Source organism: Oncorhynchus mykiss, chromosome 17 (genome assembly GCF_013265735.2).
Source record: "Oncorhynchus mykiss isolate Arlee chromosome 17, USDA_OmykA_1.1, whole genome shotgun sequence".
Classification (NCBI taxonomy): Eukaryota; Metazoa; Chordata; class Actinopteri; order Salmoniformes; family Salmonidae; genus Oncorhynchus; species Oncorhynchus mykiss.
The window spans coordinates 31,521,504-31,539,268 of NC_048581.1; the positions used below are offsets into that span (position 1 = coordinate 31,521,504).

The 17,765-nt window shown below is 42.9% G+C and overlaps 1 protein-coding gene across 1 annotated transcript; it reads right to left on the reverse strand.

The window, feature by feature from the left end:
- Window positions 1-9,821: 9,821 nt before the first annotated feature.
- On the reverse strand, window positions 9,822-12,868 carry LOC110495162. Its single transcript, XM_021570490.2, has 4 exons — window positions 12,691-12,868; window positions 11,036-11,842; window positions 10,401-10,461; window positions 9,822-10,108 (listed from the first exon to the last, which is right to left on the reverse strand). The coding sequence occupies exons 1-4, from the start codon at window positions 12,866-12,868 to the stop codon at window positions 9,985-9,987; spliced, it is 1,170 nt and encodes a 389-aa protein (XP_021426165.2). The 3' UTR covers window positions 9,822-9,984.
- Window positions 12,869-17,765: the final 4,897 nt, after the last annotated feature.

Consider the following 17,765-nt stretch of genomic DNA (forward strand, 5'->3'; position numbering starts at 1 on the left):
TTGCGAAATAGGAAGCCAATTCTAGATTTAACTTTGAATTGGAGATGTTTGATATGGGTCTGGAAGGAGAGTTTACAGTCTAACCAGACACCTAAGTATTTGTAGTTGTCCACGTATTCTAAGTCAGAGCCGTCCAGAGTAGTGATGTTGGACAGGCGGGTAGGTGCAGGTAGTGATCGGTTGAAGAGCATGCATTTAGTTTTACTTGTATTTAAGAGCAGTTGGAGGCCACGGAAGGAGAGTTGTATGGCATTGAAGCTTGCCTGGAGGGTTGTTAACACAGTGTCCAAAGAAGGGCCGGAAGTATACAGAATGGTGTCGTCTGCGTAGAGGTGGATCAGAGACTCACCAGCAGCAAGAGCGACCTCATTGATGTATACAGAGAAGAGAGTCGGTCCAAGAATTGAACCCTGTGGCACCCCCATAGAGACTGCCAGAGGTCCGGACAACAGACCCTCAGATTTGACACACTGAACTCTATCAGAGAAGTAGTTGGTGAACCAGGCGAGGCAATCATTTGAGAAACCAAGGCTGTTGAGTCTGCCGATGAGGATGTGGTGATTGACAGAGTCGAAAGCCTTGGCCAGATCAATGAATACGGCTGCACAGTAATGTTTCTTATCGATGGCGGTTAAGATATCGTTTAGGACCTTGAGCGTGGCTGAGGTGCACCCATGACCAGCTCTGAAACCAGATTGCATAGCAGAGAAGGTATGGTGAGATTCAAAATGGTCGGTAATCTGTTTGTTGACTTGGCTTTCGAAGACCTTAGAAAGGCATGGTAGGATAGATATAGGTCTGTAGCAGTTTGGGTCAAGAGTGTCCCCCCCTTTGAAGAGGGGGATGACCGCAGCTGCTTTCCAATCTTTGGGAATCTCAGACGACACGAAAGAGAGGTTGAACAGGCTAGTAATAGGGGTGGCAACAATTTCGGCAGATAATTTTAGAAAGAAAGGGTCCAGATTGTCTAGCCCGGCTGATTTGTAGGGGTCCAGATTTTGCAGCTCTTTCAGAACATCAGCTGAATGGATTTGGGAGAAGGAGAAATGGGGAAGGCTTGGGCGAGTTGCTGTTGGGGGTGCAGTGCTGTTGACAGGGGTAGGAGTAGCCAGGTGGAAAGCATGGCCAGCAGTAGAAAAATGCTTATTGAAATTTTCAATTATGGTGGATTTATCAGTGGTGACAGTGTTTCCTATCTTCAGTGCAGTGGGCAGCTGGGAGGAGGTGTTCTTATTCTCCATGGACTTTACAGTGTCCCAGAGCTTTTTTGAGTTAGTGTTGCAAGAAGCAAATTTCTGCTTGAAAAAGCTAGCCTTGGCTTTTCTAACTGCCTGTGTATAATGGTTTCTAGCTTCCCTGAACAGCTGCATATCACGGGGGCTGTTCGATGCTAATGCAGAACGCCATAGGACGTTTTTGTGTTGATTAAGGGCAGTCAGGTCTGGGGAGAACCAAGGGCTATATCTGTTCCTGGTTCTAAATTTCTTGAATGGGGCATGTTTATTTAAGATGGTTAGGAAGGCATTTTTAAAAAATATCCAGGCATCCTCTACTGACGGGATGAGGTCAATATCCTTCCAGGATACCCCGGCCAGGTCGATTAGAAAGGCCTGCTCGCTGAAGTGTTTCAGGGAGCGTTTTACAGTGATGAGAGGAGGTCGTTTGACCGCTGACCCATTACGGATGCAGGCAATGAGGCAGTGATCGCTGAGATCTTGGTTGAAGACAGCAGAGGTGTATTTAGAGGGGAAGTTGGTTAGGATGATATCTATGAGGGTGCCCGTGTTTAAGGCTTTGGGGAGGTACCTGGTAGGTTCATTGATAATTTGTGTGAGATTGAGGGCATCAAGTTTAGATTGTAGGATGGCTGGGGTGTTAAGCATGTTCCAGTTTAGGTCGCCTAGCAGCACGAGCTCTGAAGATAGATGGGGGGCAATCAGTTCACATATGGTGTCCAGAGCACAGCTGGGGGCAGAGGGTGGTCTATAGCAGGCGGCAACGGTGAGAGACTTGTTTTTAGAAAGGTGGATTTTTAAAAGTAGAAGTTCAAATTGTTTGGGTACAGACCTGGATAGTAGGACAGAACTCTGCAGGCTATCTTTGCAGTAAATTGCAACACTTTGGCAGTTCTATCTTGTCTGAAAATGTTGTAGTTTGGAATTAAAATGTCTGAATTTTTGGTGGTCTTCCTAAGCCAGGATTCAGACACAGCTAGAACATCCGGGTTGGCAGAGTGTGCTAAAGCAGTGAATAGAACAAACTTAGGGAGGAGGCTTCTAATGTTAACATGCATGAAACCAAGGCTATTACGGTTACAGAAGTCGTCAAAAGAGAGCGCCTGGGGAATAGGAGTGGAGCTAGGCACTGCAGGGCCTGGATTCACCTCTACATCGCCAGAGGAACATAGGAGGAGTAGAATAAGGGTGCGACTAAAAGCAATAAGAATTGGTCGTCTAGAACGTCTGGAACAGAGAGTAAAAGGAGGTTTCTGGGGGCGATAAAATAGCATCAAGGTATAATGTACAGACAAAGGTAAGGTAGGATGTGAATACAGTGGAGGTAAACCTAGGTATTGAGTGATGAAGAGAGAGATATTGTCTCTAGAAACATCATTGAAACCAGGAGATGTCATTGCATGTGTGGGTGGTGGAACTAATAGGTTGGATAAGGTATAGTGAGCAGGACTAGAGGCTCTACAGTGAAATAAGCCAATAAACACTAACCAGAACAGCAATGGACAAGACATATTGACATTAAGGAGAGGCATGCTTAGTCGAGTGATCAAAAGGGTCCAGTGAGTGGAGAGGTTGGTTTAGGGTCACGGCGATTTAGACAGCTAGCCAAGCCAACCGGTAGCAAGCTAGCATAGGATGGAGTCTGTTGTTAGCCACCTCTTGCGTTCGGTCAGTAGATTAGTGGGGTTCCGTGTGGTAGAGGGGATTAATCCAAATCACACAACAACAAAAATAAGAACAATAGATATAGTTATAGAGGCCCGAGAAGAAAACATAATAATTCAAATAAATAAATTGTCCGATTGTCTATTCAGATAGCAGCCGGAAAGACAGCTAACGGTTAGCGGGCCGCAGATGGGCGTTCCGGTAACGTCGCGACAGAGGAGCCAGCCGGATCTCCTTCAGGTAGATAACGTCGGCAGTCCGGTTGTGAAGGCCCGGTGGGGCTCCGCGTAGGCAGTGAAACGGGTCCGGATAGGTGACTGCAGCCCAGGAGTGAATGATGGAACTCAGGCGTGATTGACGGAGCTGGCTAGCACCGGAACAATCGATGTTTGCTCCGGAATCGACGAAAGCCGACTGTCACACGGATAGCAGCTAGCTAGCTGTGAGATCCGGGTATGAATGTCCAGAGAGCAGTTGAAATCCAGGGACATGGAGAGAAAAATTGGTCCGGTATGTTCCGTTCCGAGCCGCGCTGCGCCGTACAAAACTGATTTTCGAACTAAAGGACAGCCGATGACCACAAACCGTGGTTAGCTTCTGATTAGCTTCTGGGCTAGCTCCTGGCTAGCTTCTGGCTAGTTTCTGGCCAGCCTCCTGGAGTTTCTGGCTAGCTTCCTGAAGGATTGCAGATCTGAGGTAAATAATACTTTTTTATAAATATAAATTGGTGAGGCTGGTTGCAGGAGAGTGTTTAGAAGATGAGTTGATGGAAAATAAAAATAAAATGTATGTGAAAAAAGTTGTAAATATATATATATACAGGACACGACAAGACGAGGACAAAAGACGTCTGAACTGCTATGCGATCTTGGATGAGATGTTACTCTTTACTTCCCTATTCCATGTGCGTAGAAGGTTGTTGGGTCAGGTGGAGGACCACAGCGATATCTGGCCTTGTGGAGGTGATGCTGGAGGATAGGTCTGTAATAAACCAAACAGCCAAAATGACATTTATCAATGATATAACACTGTTTCAAGAGTATCTTGAGGATATACTTGTGTGAAGGTACAGTATGCACTTCAAGAATGAGCTTAAAGGCCCAGTGCAGTAAACTTGATTTCCTGTGTTTTATATAAACTCAGCAAAAAAAGAAACGTCCTCTCACTGTCAACTTTATTTTCAGCAAACTTAACATGTGTAAATATTTGTATGAACATAAGATTCAACAACCGAGACATAAACTGAACAAGTTCCACAGACACGTGACTAACATAAATGCAATAATGTGTCCCTGAACAAAGGGGAGGGGGTCAAAATCAAAAGTAACAGTCAGTATCTGGTGTGGCCACCAGCTGCATTAAGTGCTGCAGTTCATCTCCTCATGGACTGCAACAGATTTGCCAGTTCTTGCTGTGAGATGTTACCCCACTCTTCCACCAAGGCACCTGCAAGTTCCCAGACATTTCTGGGGGGAATGGCCCTAGCCCTCACCCTCCGATCTAACAGGTCCCAGACGTGCTCAATGGGATTGAGATCCGGGCTGTTCGCTGGCCATGGCAGAACACTTACATTCCTGTCTTGCAGGAAATCACGCACAGAAGGAGCAGTATGGCTGGTGGCATTGTCATGCTGGAGGGTCTTGTCAGGATGAGCCGGCAGGAAGGGTACCACATGAGGGAGGAGGATGTCTTCCCTGTAACGCACAGCGTTGAGATTGCCTGTAACGACAACAAGCTCAGTCCGATGATGCTGTAACACACCGCCCCAAACCATGATGAACCCTCCACCTCCAAATCGATCCTGCTCCAGAGTACAGGCCTCGGTGTAAAGCTCATTCCTTTGACAATAAACGCTGGTGAGGACCTTCCTTACAACAGGCCTAAAAGACCTCAGTCCAGCCTCTCTCAGCCTATTGTGGACAGTCTGAGCACTGATGGAGGGATTGTGCATTCCTGGTGTAACTCGGGCAGTTGTTGTTGCCATCCTGTACCTGTCCCGCAGGTGTGATGTTCGGATGTACCGATCCTGTGCAGGTGTTGTTACACGTGGTTTGCCACTGCAAGGATAATCGACCTGGCCCGGGTATCCTGGAAGGATATTGACCTCATCCCGTCAGTAGAGGATGCCTGGTTGCTCTTTGAAAGTGCTTTCCTTACCATCTTAAATAAGCATGCCCCAATCAAAAAATGTAGACCTAAGAACAGATACAGCCCTTGGTTCACCCCAGACTTGACTGCCCTTGACCAGCACAAAAACATCCTGAAACGTTCAGCATTAGCATCGAATAGCCCCCTCAATATGCAACTTTTCAGGGAAGTCAGGAACCAATATACTCAGTCAGTTAGAAAAGCTAAGGCTAGCTTTTTCAAACAGAAATGTGCATCCTATAGCACTAATTCCAAAAGGTTTTGCGACACTGTAAAGTCAATGGAGAATAAGAGCACCTCCTCCCAGCTGCCCACTGCACTAATGCTAGGAAACACTGTCATGACTGATAAATCTACGATAATCGAGAATTTCAATAAACATTATTCTACGGCTGGCCATGCTTTATACCTGGCTACCCCTACCCCGACCAACAGCTCTGTACCCTCTGCAGCAACTTGCACCCCCTCCCCTTTTCTCCTTCACCCAAATCCAGACACCTGATATTCTGAAAGAGCTGCAAAATCTGGATCCCTACAAATCAGCTGGGCTAGACAATCTGGACCCACTCTTTCTAAAATTATCCGCTGAAATTGTTGCAACCCCTATTACTAGCCTGTTCAACCTCTCGTTTGTATCGTCTGAGATCCCCAAAGATTGGAAAGCTGTCATGGTCATCCCCCTCTTCAAAGGGTGAGACACTCTAGACCCAAACTGTTATAGACCTTTATCCATTCTGCCCTGCCTTTCTAAAATCTTCGAAAGCCAAGTTAACAAACCGATCACCGACCATTTCTTATCCCACCGTACCTTCTCCACTATGCAATCTGGTTTCCGAACTGGTCATGGGTGCACCTCAGCCACGCTCAAGGTCCTAAACAATATCATAACCGCCATCGATAAAAGACAGTACTCTGCAGCTATCTTCATCGACCTGGCCAAGGCTTTTGACTCTGTCAATCACCGTATTCTTATCGGCAGAGTCGATAGCCTTGGCTTCTCAAATGACTGCCTCGCCTGGTTCACCAACTACTTCTCAGATAGAGTTCAGTGTGTCAAATCGGAGGGCCTGTTGTCCGGACTTCTGGCAGTCTCTATGGTGGTGCCACAGGGCTCAAATCTCAGGCCGACTCTTTTCTCTGTATATATCAATGATGTCGCTCTTGCTGCTGGTGATTCTCTGATCCACCTCTACGCAGACGACACCATTCTGTACACATCTGGCCCTTCTTCGGACACTGTGATAACAAACCTCCAAATGAGCTTCAATGTCATACAACACTCCTTCTGTGGCCTCCAACTGCTTTTAAATGCTAGTAAAACTAAGTGCATGCTCTTCAACCGATTGCTGCACCCACCCGCCCGCCTTGCATCGCTACTCTGGACGGGTCTGACTTACAATATGTGGACAACTACAAATACCTAGGTGTCTGGTTAGACTGTAAACTCTCCTTCCAGACTCACATTAAGCATCTCCAATCCAAAATTAAATCTAGAATTGGCTTCCTATTTCGCAACAAAGCCTCCTTCACTCATGCTGCCAAACATACCCTCGTAAAACTGACTATCCTACCGATCCGTGACTTCGGCGATATCAATTACAAAATAGCCTCCAACACTCTACTCAGCAAATTGGATGTAGTCTATCACAGTGCCATCCGTTTTGTCACCAAAACCCCATATACTACCCACCACTGCGACCTGTATGCTCTCGTTGGCTGGCTGACTGGCTCGCGCTACATATTCGTTGCCATATTCGTTGTCTTTGCTAGGGAAATCCCCACCTTAGCTCAGCTCACTGGTCACCATTTCAACACCCACCCCGTAGCACACGCTCCAGCAGGTATATTTCACTGGTCATCCCCAAAGCCATCACTTCCTTTGACTGCCTTTTCTTCCAGTTCTCTGCTGCCAATGACTAGAACGAATTGCAAAAATCACTGAAGCTGGAGTCTTATTTCTCCATCTCTAACTTGAAGCATCAGCTATCAGAGCAGCTTACCGATCACTGTACCTGTACACAGCCAATCTGTAACTAGCACACCCAACTACCTCACCCCCATATTGTTATTTATTTTATTGCTCTTTTGCACCCCAGTATCTCTACTTGCACATCAACATCTGCACATCTATCACTCCAGTGTTTTAATTATGTCACCTCTATGGTCTATTTATTGTCTTACCTCCCTACTCATCTACACACGCTGTACATAGATTTTTCTTTTGTGTTATTGACTGTACGGTTGTTTGTGTGTAACTCTGGGGTGTTGTTTTTGTCACACTGCTTTGCTTTTTCTTGGCCATGTCGCAGTTGTAAATGAGAGCTTGTTCTCATCTGGCCTACCTGGTTAAATAAAGGTGAAATAAAAAAATATCGTAGAGGATTTTAATAAAGTTCAGCTTTCTCCAACTTTATTCCCGCCCTGTTCAGCTCCCTCGTCCATGCTCATAATGCTCAATGGTCCCACTGCCCACTCTGCTTCTCTCGCTTTCCTTGAGGAGAGTGCATAGTTATGAACTTGAAAATGTATTAAGAAACCAATTAGGCACATTTGGGCAGTCTTGATGCAACATTTTAACAGAAATGCAACGGTTCATTGAATCAGTCTCAAACTTTGCACCTACACTGCTGCCATCTAGTGGCCAAAATCTAAATTGTGCCTAACCTGGAATATTACATTTTGGCCTTTCTCTTGCATTTCAAGATGATGGGGGGAAAAATGCATGTATTATCTTTTGCCAGATCTAATGTGTTATATTCTCCTACATTGCTTTCATATTTTCCCAAACTTCAAAGTGTTTCCTTTCAAATAGTATCAAGAATATGCATATCCTTGCTTCAGGTCCTGAGCTACAGACAGTTAGATTTGGGTATGTCATTGAATAAAAAGGGTCCTATCTTTAATTAAAGCTATAGAGTGTTCAGAACAAACAGAAATGTAAATTGTGGACTTGCAACACATTTACCTGGTTCACAGCAAACCGGGAACATTCCCAGGACATTAAATAACATTCCCATTAAGTTTTAGTTAGGGTTTTATCTAACATTAGGATGAAAACATCCCATAAACATGTTTTTGATAAACAATTACAGTTTATTCTTTTCAGAATTTAAAAAAAATGAAATATCCTTAGAATTTTCTAACATTCCCTCAAATGTTGTACACAACATCTGTAAAAAACCACCACAGAACATTCCCCTAATGTTCTTATTGGGTTTCCAGGTAATGTAATAAGAAACTGTTTCTGGGAACGTTCTTTCACCACCAGGCAAATGTTTTATATAAGCACTGTATTATCATCGGCACAACTGGACCATTTTGTGTTATTATAACTTTTAGGGCAACCTAATGAATGTTCTGGGAACGTTCACAGAACAAATTTTGGTTGCTGGTTAACTGTCATTTTTGCCATGTCAGTGCAGTTGCTCCCATTCTCCATCACCCCAGCCCAAGCACTCAGTGGCTTCCTTCAGGATGTTTCTTAGGAGGCTGTACGGTAGTCAGTGGGATTTATAAGTAATCAGAAGCAGAATGGCCACAGTGAAATTCTGGCAAATGAGAGATGGGCTGGTCCATCTTTAGCACAGTGGGCCTGTCTAAATTGGGGATTTTGTGCAGAATTAACATTATTTGGCTAGTATTGGGCTGATTTCTGCTCCCAGTCAGTTTGATGAATAATCAAGTTATGCAATGTGTACAGATTACTTTGTTAATCATGTTTTCAAAATGACAAAATTGTGATTAGAGGAACCACAAGATATTATTTGAATCAGTGCACAGGCTATATTTTTGGGATATACCAAGTTTGCTTAGGTATGTTTGCCATTTTTGTTATTGTTGTTACCCCCATTTATTTATTTTTTTCAAAGCTCCAAACATCCACTGACCCAAGGCCCATGACATGTTCTGTTAATACCCACTGGGCACACACTAGCTGGATCAACATTGTTTCCACATCATTTCAACAACATTACATTGAACCAACGTGGGATAGACGTTGAATCTGTGATTTAAAGTACTACTTAAGTCATTTCTTAGGGTATCTGTACTTTACTTTACAATTATATTTTTGACTACTTTTACTTCACTAAAGAAACTAATGTGCTCTTTACTCCATACATTTTTCCCTTAAACCCAAAAGTACATTTTGAATGCTTAGCAGGACAGGAAAATTGTCAAATTCACACACTTATCAAGAGAAGATCCCTGGTCATCTCTACTGCCTATGATCTGCCAGACTCACTAAACGCACATGTTTTATTTGTAAATGATGTCTAAATGTTGAAGTTGCAGGCTATCTGTTAAAAAAAAACATTAAAAAAAATGAAAATGGTGCCTTCTGTTGTGCTTAAAATAAGGAATTTGAAATTATTTTTACTTTTACTTTTGATAGTTAAGTAAATTTTAGCAATTACATTTACTTTGGATACTTAAGTATATTCAAAACCAAATACTTTTAGAATTTTTTTTCTCACATTGACTTCAGTCATTTTCTTTTAAGGTATCTTTACTTTTACTCAAGTATGACTATTGGGTACTTATTCCACCACATCGTTGAATTGATGTCTGTACCCAGTTGGTAGCTTCTATTCTACATATCTCATTTCATACCATGATCATCCCTCCATATAATGACAACTTAATAATAATACATGTTGGGTTTCAGTTCTTTGAGATTAAAATGGAATGCTTCATTTAATACTTGTTGTCACTTGTTGTCCCAAGGAAAACGGGCTCAAATCCTTCCTAGCACGCCATCTAGAAGTGATGGAAATTAGCATATCTGCTAAGTGGCGCTTTTAGCAGAAGATAAGAATTCAGAGAAGGAAGGAAAATGCCATGTTGTTGTTTGTAAAGTACTCATAGTACTGTTAAATGATTGGTCACACTCAAAGTACTCATAGTACTGTTAAATGATTGGTCACACTCAAAGTACTCATAGTACTGTTAAATGATTGGTCACACTCAAAGTACTCATAGTACTGTTAAGTGGTTGGTCACACTCAAAGTACTCAGAGGCTTGCAGCTTGGCACATTTCCATGGGAACCTCAGATCCTTCCTGGAATACACAAATGAAAATGGTGATGATCATTTTCTTATTGTATATTCCTGCTTCAAAGTTGTACAACGGTTTAAAAGACGATTACCGTACAAAAGTAACCATTTATGTTGTTGCATTTTGAATGTCAAATTTCTATTGAATAAGATTGCAGTAATTAAGGCCCAAACCACACCTCTTTTGTGCTGTCAAGGGGCTGCTTCACTCTAATTCATGTTTTATGGATCAAGATCAGTGTGGCATCAATGTCATTGTCCTAACTATTCACTAGTATTGGCAGTCGTTAACTTACATCCAGGCATGAGACTTCACAAAGCAGGCAATGTCATCACGGATGTCATCATCAACGAAGGCTGGAAGGGCAGAAACACAGTCATACAGTCAGTACAGTTCCCGTCAATTACCTAAGGTCTTTGTGTGCACGTTGCAGGTATCTTAGCCCTGCACCTTAAAATGGTTCGCTAATGTAGGACTAAACAGAGTGAGTGTGATTACAGGGAAGTGAGGTTGATTACGAAACCCACTAGTTCTATTCTCTTGTCTTGTCTTTGTTCATGACACAAGAACAATCCATCTGTTTGTTCGTTCGTTCATTCATTCATTCGCGCAGGACAAGGTTGGTCCCAAGGCTGGTGTTTAAGTCAGACTTTAGGTCCAAACTGCAGATAACTGGACCAAACAGGACCAACCAAGTCACAGTGAGAGCACGAAGGGAATTGAGAGAGATTATGTATTTGGCCGTTTTTAAACAGCAGTACCTGGAGGTGTGTTGTTGAACGGTGTTTGAAAGGGTTTGACATGATCAAAAGCCTGACGTTTATTATTTCATTCATTTTTTCATACATACATGTACTGTACATACATACATGCAGGCATTTGATGACATTCTGCTAAACAGGTTGTGGACAGAAAGATGTTTGTACTCACAGCTGCACTCTGTCTTACAGAGATTGAGAGAGCGAGTGGTGTTGGAGGAGACGCAGGCGAGGCGATTGCTCAGCTGGAAGAGACCAAAAAAGCTGAAGGACAGGGTCTTGATCGGCTTGAATGGCCTGAATGGCTTGCGCATCGGCTTACGTGGTGGCGGTGGCTTGCGGCTATGTCCGTGACCTCTGAACTGCTTTGGGATGTGTCTCTTCCTCCTGTTCCCCTTTCTTTCATTCAGTTCCTCTCCTTCTTGCTCGTCCAGCTCCGCCTCTAACTTTTCCAGGTCCTCCTCGTCCAGCTCATCCTCGTCAACCTCATCTTCATCACCCTCATCCTCATAGCCGCCAAACTCTTCCTCCTCAGCCGCTTTGCTTTCTTGCGCCTCAACTTTGTCATGTTCTTCCTCATCACCAGTGGACTCCTCGGCCTCACGCTTGTTCCTTCCTCTCGCAGGACTCCCTGGTCTCGGTCCCGGTCTCGGTCTCTTCCCCTCAGGCCTCTCTGATCTTGGGCTCACTCCCTCTGTTTCCCCAATAGGTTTTGGTTGCATTCCCCCGCGCTTTCCTATAGGTCTTGGGCTCATTCCCCCAGGCTTCCCATTAGGTCTAGGCTTGTCCTCTTCTCCCTCAGAACTGACTCCATTTTCCTTCGACTCAACATCTCTACCTGGACGTTTGCACCCGAACAGTCTCACAGGTCTCCTGCTGATGGGGCGCCTTTTGGGTTTATGCAGGATAGGTTTGCGCAGGACAAGGTTGGTCACAAGGCTGGTGTTTAAGCTAGACTTTAGGTCCAAACTGCAGATAACTGAACCAACCAAGTCACAGTGAGAGCAGGAAGGGAATAGAGAGAGATTATATATTTGGAAGTTTTAAAACAGCAGTACCTGGAGGTAGGGTAGCCTAGTGGTAAGAGCATTGGACTAGTAACCGGAAGGTTACTAGTCCAACAGAAGGTTGCAAGTTCAAATCCCCGAGCTAACAAGGTACAAATCTGTTGTTCTGCCCCTGAACAGGCAGTTAACCCACTGTTCCTAAGCTGTCATTGAAAATAAGAATTTGTTCTTAACTGACTTGCCTAGTTAAATAAAGGTAAAAAAAATATTGGGTTTGATGTGATCAAAAGCCTGACATGATCCTCAGGGTGCCATCATTAAAGGGGAAGTTCAGTATTTTACAACTTGATGTTGAATGGTTCCTCACCCTGAAAGTAGTCTATAAAATAAACTGTAATCCATGTTCTTTTCTCTCTTTAAACAGCCACTAAAAACTTCAGCTAACCTTAGCTAGCTAGGGGCAACCGTGCAATGTTTTTTTTCATGGCCAAATAACCTTTAATGAACTTTAATCAAATATTGAGTTTATTTCACTTGATTTGGCCATTCAATTTTGTAAATTGCCCTTATCATCCCAATTGATTTACGCTGAAGTTCACTGAAGTTTGTAGTGGCTCTTTAAAGAAAAAGTCTCCAGGCCCATAGACTTCTAGGTTGACGACCGCTTTAACATTAAGTTGTTAAATATTGGACTTCCCCTTTAACTAAATTTGAGACGTTGTGCAGTAACATTGACGTTTTTTGCTATCTCACACCACCTTCAAGTAATATCTCGAAACTCGCAGAAATACAATAGGCCTACATAGAATTCACAACCCACTTTTGGCCAAGACGTCGTCCAGTTCGACACCCTTTGCTGCATTTTTCTCATTCATATTGAATCGGTCAGCAGCCTCTGTCAGTTTGTTCTTCAGCTCACATTTGGAGAGCAGCAGCCCCTCAGACAGGCTGGGAACCAGGGTTGCTACAGCCAACACCACCAGCAGCTCCAGCTTCATGTTGTCTCTGGGTGATCTGTTTAGAATGGTATGGAAAGATATAGGATAGCAAAATACATGATTGTCCTACAAAGAGAAGCTGTAAGGCTGTTCTACACAAAGGGCACAATTGAAGAGTTTCATTCCAAAACGCTATACTATCAGGAATCAAGTTAAGATCCAGATGCAGACCTCGTCGAAGGAACAATGTTTATTACAGCAACGGGGCAAAGGAACAGGATGGCAGGTAGGGTCAGGTCAGGCAGAGGTCTGTAATCCAGAGGTGGGGGAAAGGTACAGGACGGTAGGCAGTCTCAGGTTCAAGGGCAGGCAGCCAAACTGAGCAATCGGGGGAGAAGAGCCTTGGTCAGGGATGTGACCAATAACCTGTTGGTCACTCATACAGAGCCCCAGAGTTCCTCTGTGGAGATGGGAGAACCTTAGAGAAGGACAACCATCTCTGCAGCACACCATCAATCAGGCCTTCATGGTAGAGTGGCCAGACGGAAGCCACTCCTCAGTAAAAGGCATATGACAGCCCTGCTTGAAGTTTGCCAAAAGGCACCTAAAGGACTCTCAGACCATGAGAAACAACATTATCTGGTGTGAGGAAACCAAGATTGAACTTTTTAGCCTGAATGCCAAGCATCACGTCTGGAGGAAACCTGGCACCGGTCATCACCTGGCCAATATCATCCTTACGGTGAAGCTTGCAGTGGAAGCATCATGCTGTGGGGATGTTTTTCAGCGGCAGGGACTGGTGGATCAGTCAGGATCGAGGGAAAGATTAACAGAGCAAAGTACAGAGAGATCCTTGATAAAAACCTGCTCCAGAGCGCTCAGGACCTCAGACTGGGGCGAAGGTTCCCCTTACAACAGGACAAGGACCCTAAGTACACAGCCAAGACAACGTGGCTCCAGGACAAGTCTATGAATATCCTTGAGTGGCCCAGCCAGAGCCCGGACTCGAACCCGATTGAACAACCCGATTGGAGAAACCTGAAAATAGCTGTGCAGTGACGCTCCCCATCCAGCCTGATAGAGCTTTAGAGGATCTGCAGAGAAGAAGCTTGTGCCAAGCTTCTAGCGTCATACCCAAGAAGACTCAAGGCTGTAATTGATGCCAAAGGTGCTTCAACAAAGTACTGAGTAAAATGGTCTGAATACTTATGTAAATGTGATATTTCAGTTTAAGACATATATAAATTTGCAACAATTTCTATAAACCTGTTTTTGCCTCGTCATTAAAGTAAGACTGAAACGTAACAAAATGTGGACAAAGTCAAGGGTTCTGAATACTTCCCGAATGCACTGTACACAGCAATTCTTCACACGTTTTTTCATCGGAAATGATCGTTTGCAGTATATCCATTTTCTGAAATGTTGGAAAATTAGCTTTTATTGTTTAAAGAACTTATGAAAGAGATGGATGTTTTTTCTCACCATCTAATCGTGGCATGGTGTTCAATGACAGACGTGTATTTGTTTGAAATCTATCACTTGATGGTTTAATTTCAGAGAGGCAAATAATAATGTTTTGTGGCAAAACGCTATATATCCTTCTCACTCTCAGAGGAATAAGTAGCACTGCTGGGTTTTACACAGTCAAATGTGATAAGTAACTACATTTTTAATAGACAACATATTAAACATTTGTGACGTCAATATATAAACCAAATTAATCAATACAGTAATATTAGATCTGTATGTAAAACATTTACATTTGACATTTTAGTCATTTAGCAGATGGTCTTCTCCAGAGCGACTTAGTTAGTGCACTGATCTTAAGATAACTAGGTTCAGACAACCACATATCACAGTCAAATATACAGGATACGGACATTCCATTCCAGCTAAACAATATATATCATTTTGCAACAAAACCCATTTTAATACACATCTAAAATCTATTAATTAAGAATCTGAGAACAGTAATATTTTACACACATGAAGGTAGCTAAAGAATATCATTTTGGAATGAAACTCTTCAATTCAAGTTCATGAGAGGCTTTACATTATTGTTGTAGGCAAAAAATATGAAACCTGAGCAGGTAATTTAAGGATTTTACAACCAACACTTTCATGTATGTTTTAAAATGTATTGTCAAGTGTACCAATATATTTCAAAGCTATCGCCGTAAGGGATGAATAAACATCAACTTTTTAATTTTTATTCTCGTATTTAAATATAAAAAATATATACAATTTTAAAATGTATATTTATTTATGTATTTATATTTGGATATTCCTGAGCTAGCAAATCGGTGATGTTGTGAGACCTCAATTATCAAAACACGCATTTTCTCAAAGTACATCACATTTCTCAAAGTACCTATACGACCATAACATTCACTTTTTCACTGAACATTCAACATACAATAAGTCAACGCAGGTCAAAATGAGTCTGTTAAATAAAAAGGTCCTTACCAGTCGCTCAGTTCAGGTAAGCGATGAACAGTGTTCAGTGTAAAACAGCACAGCTGATCGAGCTGTACCTATTCCTCTGTGTCTGACAGACAACACATCAGGGTTATTATACGGGAAGGATGGGTAGCCGGATGGGTAGCCAGGTGTGTCAATTCTTCACATTTTGTTCTCGGGCCACTGGGTGACAACCCATCCCTTCAGCAAAGTAATGGAAAGTACAGTATGTACACAGACACTGTAGATCTTCATTGCAAAGGTGGGAGTGAAGCTCAGGTGTTAACGGGCAAGTCTGCGTTAGGCATAATGTAGCATGAGAACAATGGTATGAAGATGACACAAACTCTAACCATCACTTTAAACCAGGATTGGGCAATCTGGTCACCTGCCAGGGCTGGTGTCGGTGCAGTTTTATGTTACAGCTAAGCAGTAATGGGCTACACCTGACAGGATTCTTATCTAAAGGACCTCAGTGGCAGTCTTAATTGACTCCTCGTTTTATCATCACTTTCATCTGTGTTTGTGGTTTAGGTTACTAACACGTTGGTCCATCCAAGACCAACACCTGTTCAAATGGACTTCACTTTATCCCAAAATCAAACATTCTACAAACACATGATCCCATGATATTACTGTGTATTACCCAACTGAACACAATGAACACAATGAAAACACATGTTTGCAAGGTGTACAACACTATGCATACATGGTTGACCAGTAAGCTGGCATTTATTCTTTCTTTTTGCCTAGTCACTGTGATCACCGGATTATGTCAATTACTGTGGGTGTTTTGAGATGAGAACTCAAGACTGAAGCTATAACAATGTGTAATATGAGCCCCATCCTGCCTACCATTCAACTCACAATACCTTGAATAGAAACCATAACCAATCAAGCCAGAACTTAAGATGCCATCATGTTTTCTTTGTCTTTCTTTGCATTTTCTGAACAAAGCGTTCAGAAATGTGGTTCTGTATTCAATAACCGAACACTATGTCCCCCTACACACTCAGGTTGTACAAATGATGTATAAATCACTTGAGACAACGTTTGTGTAAACATTTTTGTGCAGACAAACTCCCCTTTGTGTCTCAAATGTGTTGTACAATCTATGTGTACACTCCCTATTTTTCAGACAATCCAGGCTTATGTCTTCCTTTCAGGTTCACTGGGTTTGCGTAATGTCCCGAGCTGTTCAGAAAATGTGGGTACTGTCGGTTGGTAAAAGCACATACAGTTGAAGTCGGAAGTTTACATACACGTTAGCCAACTACATTTAAACACAGTCTTTCACAATTCCTGACATTTAATCCTAGTAAGAATTCCCTGTCTTAGGTCATTTAGGATCACCACTTTATTTTAAGAATGTGAAATGTCAGAATAATAGTAGAGAATTATTTATTTCAGCTTTTATTTCTTTCATCACATTCCCAGTGGGTCAGAAGTTTACATACACTCAATTAGTTTTTGGTAGTAACTTGGGTCAAACATTTCAGGTAGCCTTCCACAAGCTTCCCACAATAAGTTGGGTGAATTTTGGCCCATTCCTCCTGACATAGCTGGTGTAACTGAGTCAGGTTTGTAGACCTCCTTGCTCGCACACGCCTTTTCAATTCTGCCCACATATTTTCTATAGGATTGAGGTCAGGGCTTTGTGATGGCCACTCCAATACCTTGACTTTGTTGTCCTTAAGCTATTTTGCCACAACTTTGGAAGTATGCTTGGGGTCATTGTCCATTTGGAAGACCCATTTGCGACCAAGCTTTAACTTCCTGACTGATGTCTTGAGATGTTGCTTCAATATGTCCACATAATTTTCCTCCCTCATGATGCCATCTATTTTGTGAAGTGCACCAGTCCCCACCACCCCCACAACATGATGCTGCCACCCCCGTGCTCTGCGGTTGGAATGGTGTTCTTCGGCTTGCAAGCCTCTCCTTTTTTCCTCCAAACATAATGATGGTCATTATGGCCAAACAGTTCTATTTTTGTTTCATCAGACCAGAGGACATTTCTCCAAAAAGTACGATCTTTGTCCCCATGTGCATTTGCAAACCGTAGTCTGGCTTTTTTATGGCGGTTTTGGAGCAGTGGCTTCTTCCTTGCTGAGCAGCCTTTCAGGTTATGTCGATATAGGACACGTTTAACTGTGGATATAGATACCTTTGTCCTTGTTTCCTCCAGCATCTTCACAAGGTCCTTTGCTGTTGTTCTGGGATTGATTTGCACTTTTCGCACCAAAGTACGTTCATCTCTAGGAGACAGAACGCGTCTCCTTCCTGAGCGGTATGACGGTTGCGTGGTCCCATGGTGTTTATACTTGTGTACAATTGTTTGTACAGATGAACGCCATACAGGCATTTGGACATTTCTCCCTTAGGTCTTGGCTGATTTCTTTTGATTTTTCCATGATGTTAAGCAAAGAGGCACTGACCCTGAAGAAACTTTGCAACGACAGGAATGTTTCCTTTTGTGACAACTTTGATTTGCAGT